The sequence below is a fragment of the Trichechus manatus genome, unplaced genomic scaffold, assembly GCF_000243295.1.
Source record: "Trichechus manatus latirostris isolate Lorelei unplaced genomic scaffold, TriManLat1.0 scaffold00046, whole genome shotgun sequence".
Classification (NCBI taxonomy): Eukaryota; Metazoa; Chordata; class Mammalia; order Sirenia; family Trichechidae; genus Trichechus; species Trichechus manatus.
The window spans coordinates 4,382,862-4,402,659 of record NW_004443982.1 but is presented as its reverse complement, the minus strand read 5'-3'; the positions used below and the strand labels follow the sequence as shown (position 1 = coordinate 4,402,659).

At 43.6% G+C, this 19,798-nt stretch overlaps 1 protein-coding gene across 3 annotated transcripts; it reads left to right on the top strand.

Annotated features, from left to right (window-relative positions):
• Window positions 1–2,158: 2,158 nt before the first annotated feature.
• On the top strand, window positions 2,159–16,247 carry TBC1D25 (TBC1 domain family member 25). 3 transcript variants are annotated; one of them, XM_004376875.2, is made up of 6 exons: window positions 2,159–2,306; window positions 4,042–4,151; window positions 6,585–6,739; window positions 13,879–14,006; window positions 14,165–14,353; window positions 14,650–16,247. In XM_004376875.2, exons 1-6 carry the CDS (start codon window positions 2,187–2,189, stop codon window positions 16,009–16,011), a joined length of 2,064 nt encoding a protein of 687 aa, XP_004376932.1. In that variant the 5' UTR covers window positions 2,159–2,186; the 3' UTR covers window positions 16,012–16,247. The 3 variants fall into 3 exon arrangements, with proteins under 3 accessions (XP_004376932.1, XP_023587601.1, XP_023587602.1); XM_023731833.1 differs by having other exon boundaries at window positions 2,187–2,306; window positions 3,994–4,151; XM_023731834.1 differs by having other exon boundaries at window positions 2,187–2,315.
• The last annotated feature ends 3,551 nt before the right edge of the window (window positions 16,248–19,798 follow it).

Sequence of the window (19,798 nt, the reverse complement as noted above, 5' to 3'; positions counted from 1 at the left end):
CTGGCCTCCTTGCTCTTCCTCAAATACACCAAGCATGGCCCCACCTTCCAACCATTGCATGAGTTACTCTCTGTGCCACTAACTCCCACTTTGACCTTGAGCGTGTTTCTTAAACTCCCTGGCCTTCAGTGCTCTCATCTGTAAAATGCTAATAATAATAATATCTACCTCATAGAGTTTTAATGCAGATTAAATGAATTAATATATGTAGATTGTCTGGCATGTTGTTGTGTGTTGTTGTGTTGATTCTGACTCATAGCGCACTACAGGACAGAGTAGAAATGTCCCATAGGGTTTCCTAGGCTGAAATCTTTAAGGGAGCAGATAACCATATCTTTTCTCCCTCGGAGCAGCTGGTGGTTCTGAAGTTGGTGGGTTCAAACTGGGGAGCTTTTGTTAGCAGATCACTTAAACATGGCGCCCCCAGGGTTCGCTATTTGTTAACTGGAAGAACGAATAAACAAATGAAAAAGAAACTTCTCCCAGGACTACGGCAATGACCTCCTTTTTGATCTCCTTGCTTCCAGTACCTTTATATCCAAGGCTCTCTCTGCAACCAAGACAGAGGTATCTGACCACATCACACCCTTGTCTAAAACCTGTGCCCCAGTGACTTTAAATCAAATTCCAAGCTCCAGGACAATTGTTTTCTAATCCCATCCTGTAATTTAAATGAGAAGCCAGCTCTCAAACTCGTTTCCATCAGAAAATCAAGCAGTGCCATAGGTGTTTTTTACTCCATGCACATGGGAATAGAGAGAAGTGCCAGTAACCCTTTTCTGGATTTCAAAGAAAATTCCCCATTAGTTATACCTTCCAGAAAACAGAGATGTCTATCTAAATATTAATAGCAAGGCAACAAATTATTTTAAAAGATACCAAAATAGAGTTTCAGACTTTTCTAAAAAGTTAACTTTAAGGGTAGCATCCACACAGCACTGCAACAGTAACTGAACTGCAGGCATCTTACAAGACTCCTTTGTTAGAAATAACATTTGTAAGGGCAGTGGATATTTTGTCCAAAACCAAACCATATGCATATTGTGTAATGAAGTGGGGAGAAGGCCTTTTTGCAACACATGAAGTTTCTCAAAGGAGACTGATATGTTTATCCATTCAACAGATATTTAGTGGACACACACCATTTAATAACAGGACTGGCCTCAATATGTTCTGAGGATTAAATAACATGAAGGCAAACTTTAAAAAGCGAGGACCTTGAGATAACATAAATATGGCTGTTTTGGTAAATTATTTAATGAATATTCTGAACATGTGTACAGAAACTGCAAAACATCATAAATATGCAGATTCATGAATTTTCACTATTGGAAAATAGTACACTATTTTAAAAAATTTTATTGAGGTAAAATATATATAACAAAAGTTTTGCCACTTTAACTCTTCTGAAGTGTACAATTCAGTGACATTAGTTACATTCACTGAGTTGTGCAACCATCACCATTATCCATTTCTGAAAGCTTTTTATCACCCCACGTAGAAACTCAGTACCCCTTAAGCAGTAACTCTCCATTGCCCCCTCCCTCCAGCCCCTGGTAACCATGAATAAACTTCTTGTTTGTAGGCACTTGTCTGATCTAATATTTCATACAGGTGGGATTATACAATATGTTTCCTTTTGGTACACTATTTTTTTAACCACTCCGGAAAAAGGATTTTTTTCATTGCAGCGGACTCTTTTGGAGCGAAGACCATGGTTATTTGAAATAGATGACATCATGTGTTAGCTGAGGCGTTAGGGGACGTGGGGCGGCGTCTGGGGCTTTGACGTCATCGCGCAGCGGCTTCCTTTGCCCGTCCACTTCTCTCGCCTGAGTATAGGTAGTCACTTTAACGCGTAGCTACGTGAATCCTTAAGTAAACCGGCAAACGACCAAACCACAGGCCGAGGAGAAGCTAGGCCTCACTACGCGCCTGCACACTAGCTCACGCGAGGCAAGATGCCCGGCTTTGGGGGCGGTCCCTTGACAGGAGCACTCTAGGCGCATGCGCATGTCTTCATCCCGTGCCAGGTGGGAGGGGCAGTGGGGGGGCAGGTTCATGCGGGGCATTCTGCGCCTGCGCCTCGGCGCAAGGTGGGGTCGCGGGCTCCAGCGATCTGGGGTACGCGCAGTGTAAGGGGTACGGGGCGACGGTCAACTGTCACCCTGATCGGGCGGGGCGGGATGGCAACGGCTGCAGGGTCTTCAGACTTGGCCGGCTCCGGAGCGCCTCCGCCCGGCGGGGGAGCACAGGCGGCGGCGGCTGAGGAGGAGGAGCGGGAGGTTGTGCGGGTCCGGGTCAAGGTGAGGACAGTGACCGGTCTGCATACCCGCCTCGGTATCCCAGGGGAGGGGAAGGCGCTGGCTGTCCTAGGGTGGAGGGCGGGGCTTGAGATTTGGGGCGTTACCAGAGGGGCGAGGTTTGAGGGCAGAGTGATGGTGGGGGAGAAGCTGAACCTGGGGATGCGGGGGCAGGATCTGAGGGTATCGGGCCTTAGGGACATATCCTGGGGCGAAAGACTGCAAGTGAAGGGGTGGGGGCGTATGGAATGGATGGGTGAAGATAATGGGTAGAGAGAAGGGGTATTGAGTTGGAGAAGGGCTATAGAGGTTGAGGGGTGGGGCCCTGAGGAATTTGGGGGGCCTCTGAAATCAATCAAGAAATAATATGTTGAGAGTCTCTACCCTTGGTGAGCTGACCGGGTTGTGGGGGAGACAAACAGCTAAATAAGTGAGATGGTTCGGACAGTATGAATGCCATGAGAAAATAATGAAAAAGGTGATGAACCTGGGAGTTACTTTAGCCAAGGTAGTAGAGGGAAAGCCCCAGAGGAGATATTGAAGAAGCAGGGACTCGAATAAAAAGGAGTCATGCATGTGCATATGGGGGGCCGGGCGGAGGGAAAAGTGCTCTAGGCAGAGGGAACAGCAAGGGCAAAGACTGGGAGGTGGGGATGAGCTTGTCGTGTTCCCTAGGTTCCCATATTGCTGGAGCTGAGAGAGTGAGGAAGAGTGGTAGGGGGTCAGTTAGAGAGGTAAGGGGCAGGGGAAGATCGCGAAGGGTCTTTGGTGTATACCCGTTGCCATGGAGTCGATTCAGACTCATACCGACCCTATAGGGAAGAGTAGAACTGTCCCATAAGGTTTCCAAGGCTGTAAATCTTTATGACAGCGGACTGCTGCGGAGCGGCTGGTGGGTTCCAAACGACCTTTTTGTTAGCAGCCGAGTCCTTAACAACTGCAATACCGTCTTCTCTTTGGTGCATAGTCTGAGTAAAAGGTAGCTTGGAACAGGGTGCTGTTAGTGGCGATGATGAGAAGAGGGTTACATTCTGGCGAGAAGTACAGATCATTTCAAGATAATAGAATAAGCACTACGGTAGAGGTTTAGGGGTTCAGAAAAGAGATAATACCTGAGCTGTGAGTAAGCCAGGTGAAGAAAGTGGGAAGGACATTCCAGGCAGGGGGATTTGCATAAGCACTGTTACTTCCGGAAGTTTGGTACTACCAGAGCGTAAAGTTTTAAAAAGCTGACTGGAGAGAGGCTGGCTGGGGATCCAGGGGCTTCTCCTGCAGGTGATGGGTTGCCATTGAAGAAGTTTAAGCAGGGGAATGTTGCAGGTAAATGGTGCTAACATTGGCTACAGCATGGAGGACTGATTTAATAGGGCCAGACTGGACATGGTGATACTATGGATATAGAAAAAGGATTGGGTGCCTGGATCATTGCAGTAGCCTCTTCCACACTGGTCTCTTGCTTCTGCCCTTGCCCCCTCCCCCAGACTGTTCTTTTCTGAGCAGCCAGAAGAGTTTGTTAAATTCTAAGTCAGGCGAAGTCCCTCCTCCGCTCAAAACCCTTCTGTGGGTCCCCCCTCACTCAGAGCAAAAACCAGAGTCCCCACCATGAACTTGAACGCCCTCCTCCATCTGGCCCCTGCCACCTCTCTGACCTTGTCTTCTACCACTCTGTATCTCACTCATTCCACTTCAGCAGGATGATGTGGCCCCTGATGGCCTGCCCCATGTCTTCTCTCCCCAGAAGTGTGAGAGCTTCTTGCCGCCTGAGTTCCGTTCCTTCGCTGTCGACCCCCAGATCACATCTCTGGATGTGTTACAGCACATCCTTATCCGAGCTTTTGACTTGAACGGGTGAGTGAGGGGATGCTGGGGACTGGCCAGTGGGCTACCCACCTCAACAGGGGCTAATACAGTATTTTGTTTGGTAGGGGTTTTTTTATTCCATTTTTTATATGAGAACCAATTGTTCCATTTAAAAAATGTAACATATATAATGGCCAAAGCTTCTGAGGAGGATATTGTGTTGTTCCAACATTGAGTTGATAACCGTTCAAGTAAAAAACAAAGAAACATAACATTTAAAAATATATTCTTTTACTACAAAAGCAATGTACATACTAACAGCAAAAACTCAAACACCACATAATGTAAGGCATAGTCCCTAAAATCCCATCCTCCAAAAACTGCCTCCTTTAATAGTTCAGGGGTTTTTTTTTTTTTTTTTTTTATTGTGGTAAAACATTATAATAAAAATTTTCCATTTTAACCATTTTTAAGTGTACAATCCAGTGACATTAATTGCATTCACCACGTTGGCCAACCATTATCATTATTTATTTCCAAAAGTTTTTCATCACCCCAGCAGAAACTTAGTACCCCTTTCAGCAATATCTCCCCATCTCCACCCCCCCAGCCCCTGATAACCACTAATAAACTTTGGTGTCTATATATTCGCCTAGTCTATATATTTCATATAAGTGGGATCATACAATATTTGTCCCTTTGTGTCTGACTTATTTTACTGAACATAATATTTTCAAGGTTCATGCATGTTGTAGCATGTATCAGGACTTCATTTCTCCTTATGGCTGAATAGTATTCTGTTGTTTCTATATACCACATTTTGTTTATTTATTCATTTGTTGAGGGACACTTGGGTTGTTTCCACCTTTTGGCTTTTTGAATAATGCTGCAATGAACATTGGTGGCTGTTTGGTAGGGCTTTTGTTTGTTTTACTATCACAAATAATCCCAAGGTGAAATGCCATGTATGCATATCTTGGAGTATTTGTGGAAGTCTAGTCATAGCATGAAGGAGCCATGGTGGCGCAACAGTTAAGCGCTCGGCTGCTAACCGAAAGGTTGATAGTGTGAACCCACCCAGCTGCTCCGAGGGAGAAAGACCTGGCAATCTGCTTCTGTAAAGATTATAGCCAAGAAAACCATATGGCTCAGTTCTACTCTGTCACATGGGGTTGCTATGAGTCGGAATAGACAATGGCACTCAACAACAACAGTCATAGGATAAATTCTTGGTGGTATTGCTGGTTAGGGGTAGTATACTTTTAAAAATTTCGACAGATGTTTCCAAAGTGCTCTTCAGACAGGTTTTACCAGTGTTTTCATCACTATAGCTTTATATTTTAATGTCTTCCTCTTTTTTTCCTTTAAAATTTTTTATTGTAAAATGTATGTAACAAAACTTTTGCCATTTTAAGAATATGTTCCTCTTTTAAAAATTTTCTTGCATATTCTTGTGTACTTACTGTTCTTTTCATTTAATAGACTTAGCTTATTCCACTAAAATCCTGATGGGAATTTGATTAGAGTTGCATTTGTAAAAGAAACTAATGTTTAATTACTTTGTAAAATTGGTTTATAATCTCTTTTCATAATCTCACCAGCAGCATATGAGTGCTGGTTTCCCACACAAACACTGGTTGTTATAAAACATTTTAACATCTGCCAACCTGATAGATGAAAAGTAGTGTCTCTTGGGGGTAGGTATGATGGTTATTTTGTTGTGATGGTTCTTTTAGAGAAGTACAGGCACATGGTAACACATTCAAATCGTATAAAAGTGATGAGTATTTAGGATGTTTCCTTGGTTACAATGATTATCACACAACATCTTTGCAGGTTTCATGCACATATCAGGAGAATAAATTCTTAGTTATTTCACTTTTTTGTATAAACGTTTTTTGAACAAATGCCACATTTATTTACTGTGGTGAAAATATACATAACAAAATGTATGCCATCTCTACAATTTCTACATGTACAATTCAGTGACATTGATTACATTCTTCAAAATGTGCAACTATTTTCACTATCCTTTTCCAAATCATTCTACCACCATTAATTTAAACTCAGTGCCCCCTAAGCAAACACTCCTCCTTTCCCTCTCCCTTCCCATAAACATTTTTGTTGTGAAAAATAATAAACATACAGACTGCTTTATTTTTCAATGTAGTAAGAAGGCTGCTTTCTTCCGATTCCTATCCCCCAACTACCCTGTTACCCTCCCCAGAGGGGACCAACATTTTACCAGTTTCCAGTGTACCTCCAGATGCAAGTAGGTGTTTGTCTGTTTCTGTGTTTGTGTAATAAAATGGGTATAAATGACCGGGGCTCAGGCTGCCCACAGTCCTTTGCACAGTACCCAGCACATAGGAGGAAGTTGTTTTCAACACCTTCAACATATTTCCCCTCCTCATTTTGGAAACTGTTCCTGAAGCCTCCAAGGTACTAGAGGCACTGAGACTTCCCTACATCTGTGTCCAGGAAAAAGAACTTTGGCATCAGTTACCTGGGCCGGGATCGGCTAGGACAGGAAGCTTACCTCTCACTCCTATCTGACTGGGACCTCAGCACGGCCTTTGCCACCGCCTGCAAACCATACCTGCAATTACGTGTAGACATCCGGCCCACCGAGGACAGTGAGTACCAAGTGCCCCGGGGGCACTGCTCTGGGACCTTTTCCCCATAGGATGGGGGTTGTGACTCCATCCTTCCCAATACACTCCCTCTCTGTGATCTGGGCAGCCTGGCCACTGCGCCTCAATTTCTTCACCTATTAACAGAGAGATAACAATATCTTAGGGCTGTTGTGAGGATTAAACAAGGAATTTCATGTAAAATGCCTGGAACGGTACATGGCCACCTAGTGAATGCTCAAAAAATGTTAGCTCTAATAATAATGATTAGTTTATTATATTGTATTATAATATAGCATGTAATCCAGGAACATAATTGTATACTATAACAATATAGCTGTAGTATTGTATATTTTAGTTATAATGATAATCTAAATATAATAATGATTATTATAATAATGGCTGTTGTATTTATTAATTTTCTCATTCTGCACTCATTATCATTTACTTGTGCTCTTGCTCACTGATTTGTTCCCTTTGTCTCTCAACCACTTCTCTTTTCATATTTGTTTTTCCTCAGTTTTGCCTGTGCCTGGTCTCTGAGAGCACACAGATAAATTAAGACATAGTCCCAAGAATTTGATTATGGACCATATGTTAGATAATAATATTGTGTCAGTGTTAAATTTCCTGGGTGTGGTAATGGTATCATGATTAGTGAAGGAAAAATGTCTTTATTCTTGGAAAAAAACAGTTGCGTATTTAGGAGTAAAGTGTCGTGATGTCTGCAAATAATTTGGCAAAAAAATAATAAGGATATACAGAGAGCGTGAGATGAAGCAAATGTGGCACAAAATGATACCAGTTGAAGGAGCTAGATGAAGGAATGTATGGTGTTCAATGTATTCTTGTAACTTTACTGTAGGTTTGCAGTTTTTTTAAATAAAAAGTTGTGGAGTTGGTAGTTATGGTTCCCAGCCTCGGGGACCTCACATGCCCATTTGGGATTAAACGAATGATTTCTTTAATAAGAATCAGAACAAAGCTAGTTCCTATGAGGTGGAGGTTAAAGATGTCCCAAATATCCAACTTCTTCAAGCTGCTGTACCACTCCATCTCTCACACTAACTACTCCCCCTCCCCTCAGTACTCTTCCTCCTGTTCTTTGGTTGGGTTTGGTAATTGGCTGCAACATCTCACAGAACTCAGCAACTCTACTTACAGTTAAGTGGTTTATTAGGGAAGTAACAGGGTACAACTCGGGATCAGGATCAACTTGGAAGTAACAGGAACAACTCGGACATGAAACAGTTCGTCAATCAGGACAGCTTCCAACCAAGACCTCTCTCAACTCCTACTGCTGCTGGGCCCTTTGCTTGGGCCTACTTCTGCTGGGCTCTGCCACTTCTTGCCGCTGCAGTGTTACAAATTTCTCTGTCTCCTGGGTCTAGGAGATTCTCAGCGCGGGGAACCTTGGTCCAAAGGATGTGCTCTTCCCCTGGCTCTCCTTCTTGATGGTAGTGAGGTCCCCTTCAACCTCTGTGGGATTGGCTCTTTTAATCCTAGCAGGATGGCAAAACTGATCAATCCTCTCAGTAGGCCACAGCCACCTAGTTTCCATAGTAATTGACCAATCCCTGCAGGGGTTTCACACGCCTAATTTGCATACTAGACTAACCAGTCCCCTTGCATGATTGTGGCCTAGCAAATCATCTTAGCAGAACTACAAACCAAGGGCAGAAAGGCCATATAGAGAGAAACCCATTGTCCTGCAGGGATGATTGAGGCATTTTCATTGAGGTCATAATAACATATAGCCATTCTACTCACATAATATTTATTTATTGAATTATCAGAATAATTCTACAGGGTAGGGACAATTGTTATTCCCATGTTATAGATTAGGAAACTGAGGATCAGAGAGAAAGGGACTTGTTCAAGTCATGTAGGCAGTAAGTGGTGGAGTAGGATTTGAGCCCAGGAGGTCTGGTTTCAGAGTCCTTGCCCTTTGACTCTACAAAATTTGGGGCTTATTACAGCTTGTCATAGTTGACAGCCTTGAGAGAAAGAGATGGAGAGATCAGCAGAAAGAGAGAAATAAGAGTCAGAAAGTTCGTGACGGAGAAAAAAGTCAGCTAGCCAGAGACAGGAACCTCTGCCACTGAGTAACCATATGTGCTTAGGTCAGTCACTTAACCAGTTCCCCAAGCCTCTGTTTCCTTACCTGTAAAATAGAGCCATTAGCACTATTCAAGTCAGTAAAGAAATCAAATTTGTGTGACTAATAAACATGCGGAGAAAACCCCAGCTGCACGAGAACTGAGAGGAACGTAAATTAAAGCAAATAGAGACAGACAGACAGACAGATATCAGTTTGGTTAAAAATAAACTTTAACAAAACTTTTTTTTTCTAAATTGGAGAATCAACATTTCAGTTATTGATGAAGCAGCTATTTTTCTACTGTTTTCAAAAGTCTTATTTACTAAACTCCTGCATACGTATGAGTCTGTTTCTGAATTCTCGATTCTCTTACATTAATCTTTGTTAAGTCTTAAGCCAGTTCCATGTTGTTTTCATCTCTATAGCTTTATAATAATATGTTTTAATGTCTTCCTCTTTTAAGAATCTTCTTGAGTATTCTTGTCACTCACTGTTCTTTTCATTTAATAGAATTAGCTTATTCCATTAAAATCCTGATGAGAATTTGATTGGAGTTACATTTTTTAAAGAAACTGATTTTTAATCACTCAGTAAATAATTCTCCTTATTAAAAATGAAAATATTTCAAGTAAAGCCAAAGTCTCCTGGGACCACTCTGGCTTTTCTTGATCCCCTAAGTATTTTGCCCTGAGGGAACCACTTTGATTGGTTTGATGTGTAACCTTACTAAAACCCATTGCTGTCCAGTGAGTTTGGACTCGTAGCGACCCTATAGGACAGAGCAGAACTTCCCCAGAGGATTTCCAAGGAGCGGCTGGTGGATTCAAACCACTGACCTTTTGGTTAGCGGCCAGCCTTTTGGTTAGCAGCTGAGTTCTTAACCACTGCACCAGCAGGGCTCCTTGTAACCTTATAGGTCCTTCATTTATTTACACCCCCCCCACCCACTCCCCCCACACAAACTCAGAAATTTATCCACATATAGAGCTGTATGTGTATATTTGTATTTGTGTGTATATATATATATAAATGGTATGTGTTTAACATAAATGGTATCAATAGATGGAAGCTGTTATAAATATTATTAACGTCATTCTTGTGATTGTTTTCATGACCAAAAGCAACAGGCATATTGTGGCCACTTGGATGGCCCATTCCCTCTTTCTTGGAAGAAGCTAGTTTCTGTCACCTCTACAATGTGAAGATCAAGTCTAGACCTTTGATCAATTTGCACATTTGTGATATGAATTCTCTTTCTGTTATATACTTTGCAAATATTTTCCTCAGTTTTTCTTTTGGTTTTTTTGGATTTGTTTATGGTATCTTTTTTGTTTTGTCATATAAAAATTTAAAATCTGTATGCAGTCTTATACATATGTCTCTTTTCTTTGTGATTTCTGATTTTCTCATCTCACCTTGGAACATCTTCTCCATTCATAAGCTGATACAAATATTTTCCTAATTTTTTTCTAATATACTTATTGTTTTCTTTTTAACATATAATACTGTCAACACTGTGATAAGTAGAAGACCTAGCCACCATTTCTACACTGATTTTGAAATGCCATTTTTGCCATATATTGAGTTCCCAGATATACTTGGATTTATTTCTGGGCTTTCTATTGCATTTCACTGATTGGATCTATTTGTCTATTGCTGTGCTAACACCACTTTATTCTTATGACAATGGTTTTGTAATAAAATTTAATAAAGCAAGCCCTTGCGATCCTCCCACGATTCTTTTTCTTGGCTATTCTTGAACATGAATTCTTCCATATGAATCTTAGAATTATTTTATCCAGTGCCAGGAAAAAAACCCTGTTAGACTTTCATTGTCATTGCATTGAATTTATGTATTAATTTGGGGTTTGGAAAGTTTGACAATTTTATGATAAAGAAATGTAGCGTGTATAGCATATGTTATGTAAAACTGTGAGCTAGGGCAACACCCCATAATGAATCATTTGGATGTGTCTTCAGGGAAATATGTGCATATTCATACTAAGTGGGTTACATAAAGACCCAGTATATAGCCTCATGTCAGTTCAGATCAGGTTTTGCCACTAGAGGAGTTTGTGCTTGTAGAAGTCCTTTGCCCATTTTATTAATGGTTTTTTTTTTTTCCATCAGTACATATTGTCTCTCTTTTCCTGTTAATGTTTTTGGCCTTGTACAGTGCTTTTTCTGACCTTCACAAATGCTCTTGCTTTCCGTTTGTGTTTGCCAGGTATACCTTTAGTTTACCTTTTACTTTTAGTCTTCAACCTTTCTTTGTCACCTAGTTTTAGGTGTGTATCTCATAAAAACTCTATACCTGGATTTATGCTTTTTTACACAATTGACAGTGAAAACTTTAGACTGCTTTTTCTCTTCCAGTCTCTCTCACCCTTCCCTGGCCCTTGAAATGAAAGCTTTGGAATACTTCTAATTCTTATTCTTCCTCTGATCCCCAACCCTTAACTTATAGGTTTTGTTTAGACAGCTTTAATTTGTTTTCTTTTTAAATTTCAGGCTATCATTTTCCTTTATATAGCAAGTTGCTTATGTTGCAGCAATTCTAATGTAACATTTTATATTACAAACTCCCAGTCACAGTATCTTTGTCCTTTGCCCTTTGTCCTTTTATATATTAAAAACTTGTGGCCCACTATCTTTTACCCTCTCTTTTGTAGTCATTTGCTTAAAGAACTCTTTTGAGTGTTTTCTTCCAATAGTGTGCATGGGTTTGGCTCTGAAACCCTGCATGGCCAAAAAGGTCTTTCTTTGGCTCTGATAGATACATACTGTTTTTGGCTGGGTGTGGGACTCTTGGATCTCAAGCCTTTTTCTTAGTGCTTCATAGGTGCCGTGAGCCACTTCTTGCTTCCAGAGCTGTGGAGCAGAAGTCCATCATCAGTCAGACCTTCTTTCCATTTAAGTGGCCTTTGTTCTTTAGCTCTGGAAGCTGGCAAGAGTTTTTCTTCCTTCTTAGAATTTCAGCATTTCAGCAGCATATGAATGGGGTGGAGGGGGTTGTTATATTTGTTTTTTTTTTTTTTTTAATTCTAAGACTTGCAAATGATTAACTCTGCTGCTAACTGAAAGGTTGGAAGTTCAAGTCCACCCAGAGGCTCCTTGGAAGAAAGGCCTGGTGATCCTTCTAAAACATCAGCCACTGAAAAACCTATGGAGTACAATTCTACTCTGATATGGGGTTGCCATGATTCAGGGTTGACTCGTTGGCAGTTGGTGGTGTGGTGGAAGACTTGGTGAGCCATTTCTTCATTTCAGGGAAATTTTCCTTTATTGCTTGTTTAATTATAACATCTCCATTTGATCCCTTTTCTCCCACTGCATTTCCTAGTATTTACGAATTAGGTCTCCTCGATTTATCCTCCAGTTCTCTCTACTTTTTTATTCAAATCATTAAGCTTTAGCTGTGTTCCTTGAAGTAGTCCTTCTGTTTGGTCTTATAGACCATTAGTTTGATTTTCAGTAGTATGACCTTCCTCGTTTTACCTGTTAAATATTTTAATGATTTGATTAATATTGTAGAAAGACCACCCTGGCAGATGTTGGGAGAGATTGGAGAGAGGCAGAGAAGAAGCAGGGACTGGTTAGGAGGCAGTTTTTCAGGTGAGAGATGGTGGTGGCTCTGACAGGGTGACAAGGTGGAGATGAAAGAAAAGGTGGAATCAAAGTTCTTTTTGTGTGCAGAAGCCATAAGGTTTAGTGATAGTTTGGACCTGGGAGTTGAGGGAGTGGGGGCATCAAGGATGTCTCTCATGGTTTCTGGCTTAAGCAACTTAACAGATAGAGATGCTATTCAGTCAGCTGAGTTGCAGAGAAGGAGATCATGTCTGAGAGTGGATCTTAGGCTCCTCTTTTGGACACGTTAGGTTTGCAGTGCCCTGTGAGACATCTAGTGACATCCAAGTGTGGCCTAGGGTTTGGTCCCCTCAGCTCTGTGGGAGAGAGTGCAGTGGACTTCTTGGAAATGCTAGTTAGGGATGGCATTTACCTGTAAATGACAGTGGCTTAAACAAATGAATGTTGATTTTTTTCATATACTGGAGTTTGAAAGTTGGCCACTGGGCGTTGCTGGTGTTGGCTTTAGCAGTTCAGTGGCATCAAGGCTAACATTTCTTAAGATTCTGTTGAGCTTTCTTCATGGTCACAAGGTAGCCACTGATGCTTCAGCTGTCACATCACATTTGAGGCAGGAAGAAAGAATATGAAGGGGAGTAAGAAGAGAGAGAAAGAACAGACTTGCACTGATGTTTTAAGGGCCAGACTGGATAAAGTCAAGAGTAGCACTGTGTCCTTTGCATAATGTATATGTCATACCTGCTCCACAAATACTTTTTCTAGAGTAAGGTAAAGGAGGTTCAGATCCCAGCATTTTCTGTCTATAGAGCCTTGGGCCACTTACTAATTGTTCCAGCCTTTTTAGCATCATCTGTAAAATGGGAATGATAATGGTAGTGTATACCCTTTGTGGAAGGGGTCTATCATGAATATAAGATTAAGAGTTTGGGCTCTCAAGCCAGACAGCCCGGAGTTCAAATTTAGGTTATTTCACTCCCTGTCTGTGAGGCCTTGGGTAAGTATCTTAACCTAACCATGCCTGATTCCTGTATAAAGAATAGTGATAATAATAGTGCCTACTTCATAAGATTGATATGAATATTAAATGAGTTAATATTTGCAAAGGGCTCAGAATAGTTTCTGGCACTTAGTACTATCGAAGTGTTGGCGATTATTATTTCTTATATCAAGGTTAAGTGCTTAGCACAGTGCCTGGCACGTAGTAAATGCTCAATAAATATTGCTTTATATAATTACAATATTACATTTTTGAGGCTGCCTAGCCATTTTGTGAAATGGTTACCACAAAAGAATCACTAATAGTTTTACTTTTTACATGTTTTGGGTGACATGGGAAGAGGGCATGGGAGTCTTTCATTGCCCTGTAGGTGGCCGGGTTTCGGTAGAAGGAGAGGAACCCAGCCTTGAGGTCTGGGGTTCTCATCTCCCATATCACTTCATTTTGTATGCCCAGGCCCACTGCTGGAAGACTGGGACATAATCAGTCCCAAGGATGTCATTGGCTCCGACGTGCTGCTGGTTGAGAAACGGCCATCGCTGACAACAGCTGCCCTACCCTTCACACAGTCCATCCTCTCTCAGGTGGTTTCAGGGACCCCTGGGGCCCAGCTGTGGTTGGAGGGCAGGGCCTACCTGGCAGACCTCAGAATCCCCAGTACCCTAGATTCTAGCATGCTGGTGGGCATTTGCTCCTAGCCTGCCTAGCTCACTAGTGGCCTCCCTCCCTCCTTCCTTCACAGGTGGGCCGCACCTTATCTAAGGTCCAACAGGTGCTAAGCTGGTCATATGGGGAAGATGTCAAGCCTTTCAAGCCACCCCTGAGCGATGCGGAGTTTCACATGTACCTGAACCACGAGGGCCAGCTCTCCCGCCCTGAGGAGTTGCGCCTGCGGATCTATCATGGTGGTGTTGAGCCCTCCCTGCGGAAGGTGAATCTCCTCAATTGTTCATTGGATCCATCACTCCCCCTCATTCACTCTGTACTTAGTCATTAAAAGCTCATGAGACACACACACAGTCTACCACTTTGTTAGGGGGTGAAATGGGGGTGCTCCATGGCAGGAAGCTCTCCTCCAGGAGAGGGTGGGAAATCAGAGGTGGACAGGGAGACTTTCAGAAGGAGGATAAGAGGCCCATGGTGGGTGGGTAGATGGTGATGAATATACATTAGGGTATGGTGGCTCATCTGTAGAACCTTAGCCTCATCCCTTTCATCCCTGGCCAGGTGGTGTGGCGGTACCTGCTGAATGTATATCCAGATGGGCTGACAGGCCGCGAGCGGATGGACTACATGAAACGCAAGAGCCGTGAGTATGAGCAGCTCAAGAGTGAGTGGGCACAGCGGGCAAGCCCTGAGGATCTGGAATTCATCCGCAGCACAGTCCTCAAGGATGTACTGCGTACTGACCGGGCCCATCCCTACTATGCAGGGCCTGAGGATGGCCCACACTTGCGGGCACTGCACGACCTGCTCACCACCTACGCCGTCACCCACCCACAGGTGTCCTACTGCCAGGGCATGAGTGACCTTGCCTCACCCATTCTCGCTGTCATGGACCACGAGGGCCATGCCTTTGTTTGCTTTTGTGGCATCATGAAGCGCCTGGCTGCAAACTTCCATCCTGACGGCCGTGCCATGGCCACCAAGTTTGCCCACCTCAAGCTGCTGCTGCGACATGCTGACCCTGAATTCTACCAGTACCTGCAAGAAGCTGGTGCTGATGACCTCTTCTTCTGTTACCGCTGGCTGCTGCTCGAGCTCAAGCGTGAGTTCGCCTTTGATGATGCCCTCCGCATGCTGGAGGTCACCTGGAGTTCACTGCCCCCGGATCCTCCTGAACATGAGGTTGAGCTTGTCGGACCCCCCAGCCAAGTGGCAGACACTGGCTTCGGTGGCCACAGGGGGCGACCTGTGAGACAGAGGCACATGCTGAGACCTGCTGGTGGAGGAAGTGGTGCTTTTGAAGATGCTGTTGATCACTTGGCCACAACCAGCCAGGGGCCTGGTAGTGGAGGGCGTCTCCTGAGACAAGCCAGCCTGGATGACCTCCAGCAACTCAGGGATAACACAGGCACTAGGAGGGACCCTCTGGTCCAGCTGCCACGCCCAGCTGCCCTCATCAGCTCCAAGTCCCTCTCTGAGCCCTTGCTGAACTCCCCAGACCCACTGCTCTCCTCCTCTTCCCGTCCTGACTCCCCATCCTCCTCATCTCCACCATCTACCCAGGATGCCTCTCCTGCTGGTGATATGGCTGCAGGATCCCCCTTGATGCAGGAGGTGGGCTCCCCACAGGACCCTGGAAAGTCCCTGCCACCCCTACCACCACTAGGCCTGCCCCCACCCCAAGAGTTTGGTCGGGGGAACCCATTTATGCTCTTCCTCTGCCTCGCCATCCTGTTGGAGCACCGTGACCACATCATGCGCAACGGGCTGGATTACAATGAGCTGGCCATGCACTTTGACCGCCTTGTGCGAAAACACCACCTGGGGCGTGTCCTACGCCGGGCCAAGGCTCTCTTCGCTGATTACCTGCAGTCAGAAGTGTGGGACTCAGAGGAGGGGGCTGAGGCCACAGCCCCATCTTGATCAGGCTCTCTGGCTGACCATCAGCCCCACCAGATCTCCGTTCTCTGCCATGAGGGCCTCACATGGAGACCCCACCTCCTTGCCTGCCAGCCCTACTAGACCTGTTGGAGCATGGGGCCCTCTCCCTAGGTCTGAGTGTGTGGGGCTCTGCTTCGGCACTGCCCTATGGAGGCCACAGCCTCTTTTTTTGTTTTGTTTTGTCTTGTTTTTAACAACTGTACTTTGCACACATGAAAGTCACTGTGGTCTGTGTATTTCTCTGTCCCCTCCCTGGTTTTGCTGTAGATGGAGTACCCATGGGGTATTTACCTGATGGAGCTGAAATACTTCTACTTGGTGGAGGGTGGCTCCTGCTTTTCCAATGGTAGGAGAGTGGATGCTGAGAATCGGTTCTAGAAGGTGAGCTCAGGTTGGGGACTGCTTGAGGAAGCCCTGAATGTTATTTTAGTACCCTGTCTGCCTGTGAGGGCCTGTATTATGGCTGTGAATGTATGTTTTCAGGATGGGCCCCCTTAACTTAAATATTCTGAACAGAGAGATGAGCGAGGGAGTTCATGGCTGAAAAAAGGGCAAGAATCATTACAAAGACGGGGAAGTATGGACTACTTAGAAACGTTAGATCAGCCACCCACCCCTGGCATTCCATATGTCACCATTTCTAGAATCTAGGCCCTCCCTTGTGAGTCTTATGCACTAATGCTGGCATCCCTGGGCAGGGGAATAAGGCTCCTATTTTGTCAGTGACTCTTGGGCCAGCTTGAGGGACTATGGCCTTGCCATGCCTAGGGCTTTGACTATACTCTAAGCCCTAAACTGAGTTTCCAGCTCATGGGTACCTGTCTTACCATTTCAGCAATAGAAACCATTTATTTACCTTCTCCATCCCACTGATACAGACAAACAAATCAAGCACTGATAAAACTCGGGCCCTGAAAGAAGTCACCTTTCTTATTTGAGGAATAATGATGAAAAGAAGGTGCTTTTCCCCACCTTAGCTTCTCAGAAAGTAGGATTCTCCTTCAGGCCAGTTGCTGTCCTCCACAAAGGATGTGGCAGGTGATATGTGAGGTAATTGGGGTCCTTCAGGTCATGGCCTAGCCATGCCGAGTTCTGGGCAATGCTGACAGAGATGAGGGGGTCATCAAAGGCAGCCATCCCCTCTCCCCCAAGAATGCCATTATAAAGCTGGGATGAGCCTTAAAAGGCTCACATGACTCCCCAGTATTGGAGGGGAAGCTGATCATTCTTCAGATGAGGGCACAGTCACTTGAAGAGCAGGATAAGACCATTCTGTGTCTGGGGTGCTCAAACACTGTGAGTCTTACAAGTGTATTCTGATAAGGGCTCAGACCCCCTGGGGGGCCATCCAAGGTATGAGGGTGTCTGGCCCTCTGAGAACGTAAAATGTTCCTTTTGTCAGTAACAGGCTGACACCCTCTAGGGTCAAACAAGTGCATTCTGTGATTAATGAGCTCAGATATTTGAAGGGCCAGACAAGTCAATTCTGTGTATGGGAGCTTGTGACCTCTCAGGGCCAGAAGAGTCCTTTCTGTGAATAGGAGGCTCAGATACCTGAAGGCCAGAAACCTCTATTATTCCTCTAGGATACCTGGGGTTTCTGGTTCCTGCCAAGATGGTAAACCAGCAGAAGCTGCTGTTTCCCTTGCCTGAAACCAATCTTGGAGAAACTACAGAGGGAAACATTGATTCCAGAAACTGAAGCACAACTACAGGAGACCTGTGGGAAAATGGAAGGCTATCTTAAACTGGTGTGTGTTTTGAGGGGCAGATGGCTAGAGGCAGCAATTAGAGGACCGGTTAGGGAAAAGAGATTTAATTTAAGTTCTAGCTCCAACCTTTCCCCAATATTGTCTTGGGAAAGTCCTTGTCTGCCCCCCTCGCTGCAGAAATCATCTAAATCATCAGTACAGTATCTATAGGGCTAGTATCACAGCATCCAGAACCCTCCTAGGGGGAAGAAATGACCACCAGAGACAATCACTCCTCCATATCTCTCCCTCCAGACATCAGGACTGGTAGGTTATACCTAGGGAGACTGCCTCCTCCTAAAGTTGCTTCCCTCGTAGGGTTTAAAGATGAAGCCCTTACCAGAGGAATTGTTAGGTGGTATGATAGCAGATGGGAGTAATAACCATGCTTTTGTTGTGCCTGGAACTGTCCACCCTCTGGGTCATCTCCCCCAACATCCCTTCACCCCCTTGAACTCCAGGTGATTGACCAGACCAGAGTCTGGCCTTCAGCTTTTCCTCAATACATTTTACCAGCCAGAATAGCTGATAACTTCAGGGAAATATAAGCTGACAGCCAAAATAACTAGACATGTGGGCAGTATAACTGCCCCAGAGAAAAATAAACTGGATGTATTAGTTATTACTGTATAACAAATTACCCCAAAACTCAGCTTAAAACAACAAATATTTATTATCTCAGTTTCTGAGGGTCAGGAATCCAGGAATGGCTTAGCTGGGTGGTTTTGACTCAGGGTCTCTCATGAGGTTTCAGTTAAATTGCTGGCCAGGACTGCAGTCAGCTGAAGGGCTTGGCTTGGCTGACAGATCCACTTCCAACATGGCCCACTCACATGGCTGTTGGAAGGAGGCTTTGGTTCCTCACCACCTGAGCCTCTCCATAGGGCTGCTCTCAGCATGTGATGTGAGCAAGCAAGCAAGCGACTGGCCAAGACAGAAGCCACAATGTCTATTCTAACTTAATTTCAGGAATGGTACACACTTCTGCTGTGTTCACATAGACCAACCCTGGTGCAACATGAGAGGGAACTGTACAGGGTATGAACACCAGGAGGTGAGGATCACTGGGAGCCATACTGGAGACTGGCTACCACACTGGGTAACATACTATCTGAAGCAGAAGTATTGGGGCAGACAGACAGATGAAGAATTTTAAACATATATGTTGTTAAGTGCTGTTGAGTTGGCTATGACTCATACTGACCTTATGTATAATAGAACAAAATGTTGCCATCCTCACAATTGTTGCTATGTTTGGGCCCATTATTGCAGCCACTGTATCAATCCATCTCATTGTGGGTCTCCCTCTTTTCTGCTGACCCTCTACTTTACCAAGCATGATAAAATGTAAGAATTTAAAATAAGAGATAAATTAGAATATAAAACAGGCAGGAACAAGATTATAAAAAGGACCCAAAGGAAATATTAGGTATGAATATGATAGTAGAAAAAAAGAAACAAAAAGTATACTGTAAATGGAGAATATGAAATGAGAAGTCAGAACTAAGTCCTAATATAAGAGTAACTACCAAAATGTAAATGGATTAAACTATTTAAAACACAGAGACCTTCAGTGGATTAAAAAAACAAATCCAACAGTATACACACATACACATACAAAGATTCAGAAATGTTGAAAATGAACAGATGAAAAAAGATATAGCAGACTAATAAAAGCCCAAAGAAAGCTGGGATAGCCATCTTAATAGCTAACAAAATAGAATTTAAGACTAAGATCACAAAGGACAAAGAAGGCCATATATTCATTGACAAAGAAGCTATGTCTACCATAAACATATATATTCCTAAGAAACCCTGAACAATACATTTAAACTTTTATATCTATATGTATATATATATATATATATATATATATATACATATGTATATATCTCACATCTATCTGTATATATCTGTGAAGTATGAATTCACACGTCTATCTCTATAACCCTCCACTTACCAAATGGAGAAAACTCCTTTTTGTGCCTGCACTTAACAATTAAGGAGCCCTTGTGGTG